Below are 12,278 nucleotides of genomic sequence, written 5' to 3' on the forward strand. Positions count from 1 at the left end.
TCATAACATAGTCTAGCGCACAGTAAGTGTTCAATAAACCAGTAAATGATGGTTCCTGCCATGATTTTTTGGGGAGAGCCAATGTCTTGAGGCTGACTGAAGTATCTTTCTAGGGCTATGAGAGCACCACTGAGTCACTGGGGCTGAGCCCCATTAGCAATGCCAGAGGAGCCAGGTCCTTTAAGAAGTCTCTGCCCTGCCAGGCATAGTGGCGCATGGCTTTAATACCAACACTTGAGGCAGAGGCAGAGGCAGGTGTATCTCTGAGATTGAGACCAGTATAGTCTACATAGAGAGTTCTAGGACTGTGTAGGGAGACCCCGTCTTAAAGATCCTGCTAGAACTGCAGGAATAAGCATTGCTGTCTTCTCTTTGTAGCCCCAGGGCCCAGCAACCCGTCCATGACAGGACTGAAGTCTTTCTCCAGTCCCTCCCTCTGTAGCCTGAACACCCTGTTGGCAGGTGCCTCAGGCCTCCCTCATGCCTCAAGCACTGGGAACCTTGGCCTCCTCTGCAGAAGTGGCCATCTTGGAGCCAGCCGCGGAGCCCCCAGCAGGGCCATACCATCCTTGGAAAGAAGTCTCGTGAGACTGGGTTTCGGCTAAGGTGAGATAAAATACAGCCCTGGCTAGGAAAAGGGTGGACTGGAGGTTGGGTGGCAGCAGAAATTGGGTGTTAGTACCCTTCCTAGAGTAGTAATTCCAGTTCGTGCTCGGGTGCCCATGTATTTGAAGTGCAAGGCTAATCGGTGACTTTGTCCTTTTTTCCACTTGGTAGCCTCCTAAATAGCACCAAAAATATTCATTCAGAGACTCCATTTGCCACTTTTGCCTTTGTTTTTGAGCAAGTAACTAACCTTCTCTGTCCCTGTGCCTCAGTTTCCCTACCCTTAGACTATATCATAGTTTTCAACAATCCTTGATGTGTACATGCCCCTGGTAGTTGACAAGATTTTACATGGCATGTAAATTCAGATGCTTTACTTCAGTAGTATGTTTAATAGATAATGCCAAATATAGTGGACAGATTGGCCTATAATTCTTTTACACTTACGTACATAGCTGAAGGGTAGTGACTTAAAGCATCCTGTCCAGTGGAGCGCAGATTCAAAGGTGACGGAAGTATGGGGGTGTTCTCATGAGTGGCTGAACTTGGGAAATCCTGAGTGTCACCAACATTCTCGCCTTGTTCATCCCTGACGGACTCGTGATCATTTTCATCTTCAGTGTGGAAGGGAGAGGTTGCCTGGATGCTTACATGTGTCTGTTTCGATTTTCTTCAGACCTCCCTGCCTGAGAGCTCTCAGAGATATCACAACTTGAATCCCAAAGAAGAGGCCAGTTAGCTCCTCACCTCCCCGGGAGCGTCCAGCACCTCCCCAGCACCATAAAGAAGAGGAATGTATGAAGTTCTAGGTTCTGGCTCCACCACTGACCTAGCTGTGCCACCTGGAAGCAGTGACCCGATTTTCCAACATTATTTTCTCAGTTCTAGCCCAAGCACAATAGCATGTGCCCTCCTGCCTTAACAGACTGAGGTGCAGCCATTTCTCTGCATAAAGGACCTTAGTCCTTGCTTAGGGTTCCGAAGGCAGGGTGATGCCCACAGTTCTATGACCTAGAGTCACCAGGCCACCAGGCATGGTGCAAGTACCTTTAATCCCAGCACTTAGAAGACTGTGGCAGGGGGATCTCTATGAGTTCAAGGCCAGCCTGTTCTACAAAGCGAGTTACAGGACAGCTAAGGCTACATAGGGAAACCCTGTCTCAAAACAAAAACAAAACCAAGAGATCCGGATGAGGATCAAAGCTGACATCATGACTCCAGCCCAGACTTCTGGTCTACCAGTTCACACTGTAGTGTTATTTGCAAACATTATCATCACCCGACAGGTGTGGGGTATCAGGAGAGATTAGACACCTGGAGTCTTGGAGTCAGAGTATTGAGAGCATGAGTCCTTTTTGGAAAAGGTCGGGTAGGATTATGAAAGTGTTTAATAAAATAGATGGTGGGTTATCTCCTTTCTCTTGCCCTTGAGTGTGTGGGGGAGAGCCAGGGAGATGGGCAGGGGAGCTGAAAGCTGAGGCTCCATCCTCATCTCTAAACTCTCCATTAACCAATTTAAAGGGACTTAAAAGCTCTCCAAGAGAGAGACTTAGAAAAAAAAAATGACTTCTGAGTCAACGCTAATGACTCCAATTACTGAATTTGTGAATAGCTGTTCCCTGGCTTCTGGAAATTAGCCCAAGTTCAATAGCAGAAACGTGGCTCTGGGCAGGGGGTGGGAGGAACTGAGGACCAGCACATCCCCCTACCCCAAGACTGTTTCCTTGTCCAGACAGCATGATCAGTTCAAAGCTGGGAGGGTTGGGGGGGGATAGCTGTGCACACTTTTTTCAGCTGCCCACCCCTCCCTCTCCTAACTCCTGTGTGGTCTTAGCTATGCTGTTCTAGCACCTTCCTGAAGCCCCAGTGCCTCCCCTGCTCCCTGCTTCCTTCCCAGATTTTCCATGTACACCACCCTGACCCCTGTTGGACACCTTGTATGATGCCTCCCACAGACATAGGCACCTGGTCATGTCCTGGCACTTAGAACAGTGTCCCAAGCAAGGTGAAGGCTCCATGTTCAGAGTTTGAAGCCCTGCAGTACACTAACCACTGTGGCAAAAATAAAAAATAAGAAAAGTTCCTGTGGTCGACTAAGTTTGGGAAGCACTGCCCTTGATGGCCCCTTTTTATAAATTCATAACACATCCAGAAATGTGAGTTCCAGGAAGTTCTGCACTAAGACAGAAGCAACAGAGCCTTCCTGGGTGCCCTGAGAAATGTCACCACCAGCATTCTCAGGAGTCTCACTAAGCAGCTTCTAAGTCATTTGGGTCCCCTGAGCCCTGCTTGCTTCCCCAACCGTGTAGGTCAGACAATAATCCTGATGTCCTGCCGTGATGTTATCTAAGCTTCTCCCTCCTACTCATTCCCTGCTGAGTTAAACACAGACTGGGTGCCCAAGTTTGGGGTGGGGTATTTCTAAACTTTCCAGCCTTGGAAAGAAGAGCCTCTGCTGGGGGAGAGGGAAGGAGATGTTCTCTTAAGAGATGTTATCAGGGGCCCCAAGCCTGTGACTATGCAGGCACTGAGGTCTCAATGCAGTCACTGCCAGTCTCAGTACAGCCCCAGGGGACAGGCTTCATGGACAGACTCCATACTGCTGCACTTCTGCCTTTCAAATTCTATTAGTGACTCAGTGCCCTGAGAGAAAATGGGAGAGGAGGACAGGGAGGTGGCCCCACAGCAGAGCCAGTTTGCCTTGTGTGCTGGGGGGATGCAGGGCTTCATGCCTGTCCACGAAACCAGTTCTTCAACCATGAGACCTTTCAGCAAAGCTGTACTGATGATGCTGTGGTGGGAACAACCGTTCAGACCATGAGATCGTTGTTACTGATACAGTGCAGGGCACTCAGTAGGTGCTCAGCGAACATATCTCTGCCCAGCAACAAGTTACACATAGTGGGGGCTTTAAATAGTTGTTTTGGGAATGGATGAATGATTATGCCTTTCTCCCCTCTGTGATCATTATGGTACTTCCGACACTTAGAAATTGTTCAAGAAATACAAAATATAGGGGCTGGAGAGATGGCTCAGCGGTTAAGAGCGTTGCCTGCTTTTCCAAAGGTCCTGAGTTCAATTCCCAGCAACCACATGGTGGCTCACAACCATCTGTAATGAGATCTGGTGCCCTCTTCTGGCCTGCAGACATACACACAGACAGAATATTGTATACATAATAAGTAAATAAATAAAAATTCATAATCCTCTAAAAAAGAAAAGAAATACAAAATAGAGCCAAGTGTGGTGGCTTCTGTCTGTAATCTTAGCACTCGGAGAGGCTGAGGCAGGAGGATTGCCTTGAGTTCAAGGCCTACAGAGAGAGACGTTGACTCAGACAAGTTTATTGAGTGATGCTGATGTTGCCCTCGTAGTATGCACCATTCTTAGGAGGAGCTAGAAAACACTGACCTACTTGGCAGGTAAATATGATTTGCCAAGTTGGTAATATGCTGTCTCCTGCCTCCCCCACTGTCTTTTTTGTGAATTTGGTTGCCTTCAGAGTCCCAAGGGTAGTGGTGCCATCACATTCTTGTTTCAGCCGGAGGAGAGGTAGGGTCAGTGAGCTGCCAGGCTGAAGTTGGTGACAGCCGGGAAGACTGCCTGTCAATCTCTGAGCTGCCCCAGGCTGAGTGAACACTGCCTGGCACTCTTGGTGCCGGAGAACGGCTGACTATTGATTTAAAAAAAAAAAATGTCCCTCTGTGCTTTCCAAATTAAGACGACATTTAACTGAGTGCTTGCTGGCTTGCCTGCTCTCTCTGTCTCCCAGGGGACAGAGCCCATCTTGGTGGAAACTGTTTCAAGTATGTCCAAAGCCTTAGCTTTGACATCTTGGCTGATGTCAAGAAATTTCTGTAACCTTCCTGTTCAGCACACCCAGTTCTGTCACCATATGTACTGCCTCGTTCTGAGCCCATTGCGGGGAGGGGGTGGGAAAAGTGCTGGTGTCAGCGCGCTAAGAAGGGATACAGCACCAGCCCTCACGGCACACCCCCACTCTGACAAAACAGCACTGCCCAGGAGTTCTCTGGATCCTGCAGGAAGGGTGAGGACAGACCTAGAGGGCTGGGGCGGTGGTCCTCAGTCTTAGAGAAGTCAAAGTCCACTTTGAAAATCTGATGAAGGCACTCTTCCAGCCCAGAGGAGAGTGTATCCATCCCTGCTCAGTGTGCAGTCTAGCCGTTCATGGATCCTGAAGCCCAGACACCATAGGTTAACCTGTGATGGAAGCCAGGAATAGTGGCTAACACGCCTGACAGCTCAGGACACTGAAGCAGAATTGCCAAGTGTTCAAGTCCATGACTACATAGTAAGTTCCAAGTTGGCCTAGGTTACACTATGAAACTATCTGAAAGAAAGAAAGGAGAGGTCTAATGAGCAGCTCGGCAGGTAAGATGCTTGCCCCTAAACCTGACAACCTGATTATTGATCCTTGGAACAAACAGAGTAAAAGGGGAGAATTGACCCCCTACAGGTTGTCCTCTTAACCTTTGCATACATGCCCTGTGGTATGTATGCCTCCTGCCCCCCCTCAAAAGATAATAAAAATTTCAAGTGGCTAAGCCTGGTGATACATACCCTTAATCCCTGCAACCAGGAGGCAGAGGCAAGCAAACCTTCGTGAGATCAAAACCAGTCTGGTTTACCAGGCCACCAGGGCTACACAGTGAGACCCTCTTAAAAAACAACAAAAACCCCACTGTAATGTAGAATATGTTAAATCCCAAATTCCTGACCCCAGATCCTAGCTTTTCTGCAGACCTGCTGTGTGGCCTGTGCAAGTCACAGGTCATTTCATCATTCCATGTCCTTGGCTATAAAATGAAGAGCTGAGAGCCAGGTGTGACAGTCGTAGGGCAATCCCAGTTCTTGGGAGGTAGAGTCAGCAGGATGAAGAATTTGTCCTCAGCGCTAACAAAGAGTCAAGACTGAAAAGTTCAGACTCTGTGTCTGCAAATGGTTTAGCGTCTTGAAGCCATGCTGCATAAACTTTGACAGGTCATGTGTTTCCTCGGGAATCTGATGAGAACTCTGTGTCTTCTGCTCAGATAAAAATACTTACGCACGCACGAAGCCCTGTCTGGTATGCAGGGTTCCAAGGACCGGAGCGTTAGGACTAGAGTGATACAATTAGTCTTTTTTTTTTTTTTTTTTTTTTTGGAAAAGGGGTTTCTCTGTAGCTTTGGAGCCTGTTCTGGAACTCACTCTGTATACCAGGCTGGCCTCAAACCCACAGAGATCCACCAGCCTCTGCCTCCCGAGTGCTGGGATTAAAGGCGTGCGCCACCACGGCCCAGCTTGGTTTAGTGTTTCCAATGATCAAGTCTCAGCCATGGTTCCAGCATCCCTAGGTCGTCTGCCCACTCCATCTCTCCTCTGCCTGCAAGTCCTCTAATAACTTGTGAGATCAGCATGGTCTACTTTGTACTACAGTTTTCAGACTTGGCTTTTACATAGTAGAACTATTCCCACCCTCCAATGAAGTCCTACCTGGAGCACCAACGTAAGTAAAAGGAAAGTCTGAAGCATGTGTTTACCCATCCATTCATTCATAGGGCCACTCAGCCAGTATCTCTAGTGTCAACTGTGCCAGGCACCTGGCTGGACAAGTTTCCATAGCCTCTTTCTCTGACATGGAACCCAGCAGCTCCATGAACCAGTGTGAAGATCACAGGTCTCATAAGATCACCCTGACCTGGAGTGAGCGATGAGAGACCCAGGCCTCTGAAATGCTTAACTTTGTCGGGTCTCATACTGCTCATCTGTAAGATGCACTAATATCACTGCATTGCATGTACACTCGAATGTCACCAGCCCTCGGTGGGAGCCCTGCTGGTCCCGAAGAGGGCAAGTGAAGCAGACACCATCTTCTGCCTTCAGTGTCCAGGACACCCCACTCCACCCCCATCTTAAATTAGCTGTGACTGCTTGGAACAAAATGTCCAGGAACAAAAAGCCTTGGGAATGTATTAGCTATTTCTTCATTCTTCTCGCTGCTGGGAGCCTGGCTGCTGTCAGTATGGATTTCATAGTCCCAGTTCACATATCATCCTCTGGGGCCTCAATTCCCAGACCCAAGCCTGCCAGTGGAGAAAGACTTCCCCAACTGGGGTCTCAGATAAGACTTCTGCATCTCAAGGAACTGACACTGGGCAGATACAAACTCCTTTTAACCTGTGTCCTATGGGCCTGAATGCCTCTATTTGCAAACCTTCGTCTCAAGGACTTTTCTTTCTTTTTTTTTGGGGGGGGGGGTTTCGAGACAGGGTTTCTCTGTGGTTTTGGAGCCTGTCCTGGAACTAGCTCTTGTAGACCAGGCTGGTCTCGAACTCACAGAGATCCGCCTACCTCTGCCTCCCGAGTGCTGGGATTAAAGGCGTGCGCCACCACCGCCCGGCTTCAAGGACTTTTCTTATTCTTGGTTGGCAGTCTAGTGCCATGGTTGATGGCATGGGCTATGGTGTTGGGCCAGCCTGAGCACGAATCCTGGCTCTGCTTCTATTCCTTGCTCACTCCTAGGAAAGACACTCAACTTTTCTGAGCTTTGCATCTGTGGAATGGGTATAATAATACCACCAACCTAGCATTGTGGGGAATATAAATACTTCATCTACAGCCTTACTTTACTTAGTCCTGATTTTCCGGCTGTGAAGCCTATTGTTGGATAACATAGTGGAGTGGGGTCAAGGACACACATGTCCATCATCTGTGTACCTGTCATCGAACCAGTGTGACCCACTCCCGTCATGACCCAACAGAAGTTTAATGCCAGGAATAAATGACAAAAGCCTCCCCCACCCCTCCGGTACTCTGGCAAACAGGAGACTGAGCTGCAGTTTTTTTTTTTGTTTTTTGTTTTTTTTTTGTAGGTCAGAGAGCACTGCCTGTCTCCCTCAGGAGCCAGCCCTCTGCCTCCAGTATCCAGTGAGGCCAGCCCCCCTTGCTTATGATACTGTACTCTGTGACATCCGGCATCTCTTCCTCCTGAGGAACTCCGTGTGCACGAGAAACAAGCTGTTTCTCTTCTCCATAAAGCTCAGCCACAGGGTCTGTTACAAGGTTTGCTTAGGCCAGTTACCTGTCGGTCCTCCTCAGTGGGGAACAGCATCAGTTACCCTAAAGTTGAGGGTGTCTCTGGCCACTGAGTTCCACAATTTTAGAAACCAGTTCATTCCCTGAGATCCTCAAGGCCTGAATACCACCCTAACGTCTCCCAGGGAACCTGGCTCCTAGATCCAAAGGTATCCCCCCACCAAGCATGTTCATAGATTCCTGCCACAGCCAAGTCGGCCCTCGGCTGCCTTCTTTCTACCCAGCTGTGCTTCTGAGCCCGAGGTCCCACTGGTGGCCAGGTCTAGACTGAGGGTCCTGCCGCACACCGAGAGCCGTCGCAAAGCCGCAGACGCGGCCTCCACTGGCACCGTGTGCTGCTCCAACAACATCTCCAGCAGCGAGTTCATCTCCGAGACGAAAGTGCTGGCCAGGCGCGTGCCTGTTGGGCTTAGCTCGGGCCCCGGTCCGGCTGTTTTGCCGAATGTCTGGAAGGTTCTCGGTTCCTCTGAAGCTGCGGCGTCAGGGGAAGACAAGTTGTCTCGGTAATTGGTGGTGAGGGGCAATGACAGTCTCGCCATCCAGGCAGGGTCTGGGGGACTCAGCTTGTCCAGGGCCAGACCTGCAGAGGAAGGAGAGACACGGTTAGGGCCAAATGCAGGGAAGCCAGTCAGGCGGGGTGGGGCTGTAAGCAGGACAGGAGCAGTGGACAAAGAAGGAAAGGGAAATGGTGGGGGACACACGACGATGGGAGCGGGACGGGAAGGAAGAGGCCTTGACGGGCAAGCTCCCTGGGCAGGAAAACTGCTGACCAAAGCCGGAAGAGCTTAGTTTGGAGGAGGCATGAGGATAGATAGGATTAGCCTGTTTGAGCCTGGCATAGAGGAACACATCTGGTATCCCAACACTTGGGAAACTGAGGCTGGAGAGTCACAGCAAATTTGACGCCAGCCTCATCTGCCCATCAAGTTCCAGGCCATTAAGGGACCCTATCTCAAAAACAAGCAGAGAGAGAGAATAATAACCACTTATTAACTGCTCATATGCCAGGAAATTGCATAATTAACTCGTTTCATCTACTCAGGTGTTTGAGGTCAAGGGTCTTATCTCCATTTTAAAGATAAGGATTCTGACCCTCAAAGAAGTCTTGTTTTCTAGGAAACCAAAAACTGGATTGGACCTAGGTCTGACGACTTTGAAGATCCTGGTACTCCCCAGCCCTACCCACTCTCTAGGAAGCATGGCCTTCTTGCCCCTGGGTGCTTCTCAGATGCACCTCTAGAATTCCCAGGGCTGACAGGGCCCGCGTTGTCACTATAGGGCAACCTCACCTCCCCCTCACACTGTTTCCTGGCCTAGTGTCCAGCTGAGAAGGGGCTGTCTGCCTGAGGATCGCCCTGAGAAAGGAATGGGGCAGTGGCAGCGACAGCCTGGTATCCCTGGCTTTTAAAAATAATGCCCCCTGGATTGTCATGTCACCATCACCCTTCTCTTCTCATTTCTCTCTCAGAAAATCCTGCCTAGGAGCTGGATGTAGTGGCACGTGCCTGAAATCCCAGCACTCAGGCTGAGACAGGAGCATTACTGGGAGTTCCAGGATAGAATAGGTTACGCCGAACAATAGGCCAGTTAGGGCTACATAAGACTCTTTCTCAAATAACACCAAACAAACAAACATGAATTCCAGCCCCAAAGACAAAGACCAAGGAGGAGAAAAAAAAAAGGAAATCCAGTTTCCTGCTTATGAAATACACACACACTCACACGCGGCGGGGGGGGGGGGGGGGATGGGTAGAGAACACGTATTAATGTTAACAGGTATTTAATGCTTGTTTCAGGTTAGTGGTTTTAAATCTGTGCAAGAAGATGCTGGAAGGAAATAGGGCACAGTGTTAACTGAAATTCTCTGGGCATAAATGATTTGTTCTTTGTTTGTCTGTTTGCCTATATTTTCTACATTATCAGAATGCTACTTCCGCAACTTGAAAAGGTCATTCCAATGTGCAGCTAATCATTTGTTTGGATCAGTGAATGATCCCCTGGTTCTTGTCTCTAGTTCTGGACTGTACAGGCCGGGTCTGGCCTCCTGCCTGGGACTTGGTGAATGTCTGTTATGTGATTAATGGACATGCTGATTGACCCTTGACATTGGGAGACTGTAAACATTACTTCCCTGAGTCTCTGAGAAATAAGAACTCCAGCCTTTCCTTGTTCATGGTCAGCTTCAGAGGAGAATGGGAAGTCATGGGGCATATGAGGACAGCTGGAAAGTGATGATGAGTTCACCGTGTGACCTGCATTACGAATTCGGGGAGTTCATGAAACTAATAAAATAGCCATCCCCTCCGCTGGGGTGTAGGCCACCGGAAGTCAGTATCGGATGTCTCATTCTATTTCCTTTCGTTCTTTTTTGAGGTGAGTTCTCACTTTGTAGCCCTGGTTGGCCTGAAATTCCTTATGTAGACCAAGCTAGTCTCAAACTCACAGATATCCACCTGCCTCTGCCTTCAGAGTACTAGGATTAAAGGCGTGCCCCGCTATACCTGACTTCCAACCTATTTTTTTGGGACAGATTCTCTCACAGGAACCAGAAGCTCACAATTCAGCTAGGCTGGCCAGTCAACAAACCACTGGGATCCTCCAGTCCCTGCCTCCCCAGCACTGAGACTGCAAGTGAACAGGCCTGACTTTTATTTATTTATTTATTTATTTATTTATTTATTTATTCATTTATTTATTTATTTTTGGTTTTTCGAGACAGGGTTTCTCTGTGGTTTTGAGCCTGTCCTGGAACTAGCTCTGTAGACCAGGCTGGTCTCGAACTCACAGAGATCCGCCTGCCTCTACCTCCCAAGTGCTGGGATTAAAGGCGTGCGCCATCATCGCCCGGCCCAGGCATGACTTTTAAAGTGGGTTTTAGGAGATCCAAACTTAGGCCCTCAAACTTTCGTGGTGAATACTTCACCCACTGAGTCATCATTATCACATGTCCAGATGGATTTTTTTTTTATCTAATCACCAAGTCCCCAGTCCTCAACACGGCTCTCAGTAGCCCCAGGGCATCCAGTTCTTTCCCACTCGTTTCTCACTCTTCCCAACTCACAGTGCCCAGTGCTTTCTGGGCTGTGGGGTGGCAGGACAGGTCAAGGATTGAGCCCACAAGTTCTAGCCACAGCTGGCCAATGACAGAATTCAAAACTGTAGCCACCAACCACACGTGGGTACTGAGCCCTTGAGGTGCAGCTGGGATGACTAAGGACTCAATATTTCATTTTATTTTATTTCACTTCATTTAAACTTAAATAGCCATATGTGGCCAGTGGCTACCATATTGAGCAGTACGGCTCTAGAATTTAGAGTCATATTGCCTGTATTAATAGCCATTAACTGCATGACCCCAGGCAAATTATTAAACACTTTTGACCTTCGGCTTTTTTTCCCTTTATGAAACAGGGATAATGAATAGCCCCTTTCTCTTCATATTTTCTCCAGAGAAACTTACAATAGGTGACATGCCCTTAAAAGGCTCTTTCGGTGCTAGTTATGGTTTTTAGCCCCAGAAAGGGTAAAACCTGCCATGCCTTGCAGCCAGACAGAACATGTAGGAAATAAATTAACTCCAGAAACAGAAGATGGGATGGTCAGGGGTACGGTGTGTCATGTCACCTGAAGGAGGTAGACTAGTTCCTACAGAAGGCACTTGGCTGGCGGAGTCTCGCATTAAAATTCGCATTATGTTTATAGTTAAAGCTAATTGTTTTCCTTTCCTTCCCTTCTTCCTCCTTTCCCCCTCCTCCTCCTCTTCTTTGTTCATTATTTTATAGGCTCTTAAGTAGCCCAGACTAGTCCAGAATTCATCAAGGATGACCTTGAGTCTCTGACCCTCTGGCCTCCACTTCCTGAGTACTGGGATTAAAGTCTGTACCAACAGGCCCATTTAATGCACTGTTTGGGAATGAACCCAAGAGCAGACAAATACTCTATCAACTGAGCTACATTCCAACCCCAAACCAATGTTGTTGTTGTTGTTTTTTGGTTTTTTTGTTTTTTGTTTTTTTTTTTTGAAAAAACAAAGAATCTCTTGATCTTCAATTAGCACATAAAGAAGTTGTCCCTTTTCTGGGGTGAAAGGTTATTTAAATATGCCAAATGCAGTGGTGCCGTTGAGTTTATACTGCATACAGCATGCAGGTTTGGGCTCCCAGCTAGGATAGAGGAGACTCTGCGCAGGCCAGCTTACTTCCTAAGCCTGGGTTCACCTGTACATTTGGTCTTACCTACTCCAGAGGATGACCTGTTGGCTTTCCTGGTGCTCGACACACAGATCAGGACCTAGGAAGTTGTTTACTCAGCAGTGAGCTTGTGTTATTCTCTTTCTTTTCTTTTTTTAAGGTTTTTTTATTCTATGTTATGTATATGAGTGTTTTGCCTGCCTAACTGTCTGTGTATGTGTGTACCCGTTGCCTGTCAAGTTCAGAAGAGGGTGTTGGATTCCCTGAATCTAGAGTTACAGACAGTTGTGAGCTGCCATGTGGGTGCTAGGAACTGAATCCAGGTCCTCTGGAAGAGCAGTCAGTGCTCTTAACCACTGAGTCATCTCTCCAGCCCTGTTTGTTATC

At 48.2% G+C, this 12,278-nt stretch overlaps 2 protein-coding genes across 2 annotated transcripts in view; one reads left to right on the forward strand and one right to left on the reverse strand.

Annotated features, from left to right (window-relative positions):
• Dele1 (DAP3 binding cell death enhancer 1) overlaps positions 1-2,685 on the forward strand; it is a 15,366-nt gene extending 12,681 nt beyond the window's left edge. Inside the window, exons 12-13 of the mRNA XM_005356017.3 lie at positions 379-606; positions 1,283-2,685. Coding sequence (XP_005356074.1) covers positions 379-605 — 227 coding nt within the window. The 3' untranslated portion in view covers position 606; positions 1,283-2,685. The remainder of the gene's footprint in view (positions 1-378; positions 607-1,282) is intronic.
• A 4,304-nt stretch (positions 2,686-6,989) lies between these two features.
• The window catches only part of Pcdh12 (protocadherin 12), a 15,551-nt gene continuing 10,262 nt past the window's right edge, over positions 6,990-12,278 (reverse strand). Inside the window, exon 4 of the mRNA XM_005356018.3 lies at positions 6,990-8,281. Coding sequence (XP_005356075.1) covers positions 7,872-8,281 — 410 coding nt within the window. The 3' untranslated portion in view covers positions 6,990-7,871. The remainder of the gene's footprint in view (positions 8,282-12,278) is intronic.

The sequence above is a fragment of the Microtus ochrogaster genome, chromosome 18 (genome assembly GCF_000317375.1).
Source record: "Microtus ochrogaster isolate Prairie Vole_2 chromosome 18, MicOch1.0, whole genome shotgun sequence".
NCBI classification, from domain to species: domain Eukaryota; kingdom Metazoa; phylum Chordata; class Mammalia; order Rodentia; family Cricetidae; genus Microtus; species Microtus ochrogaster.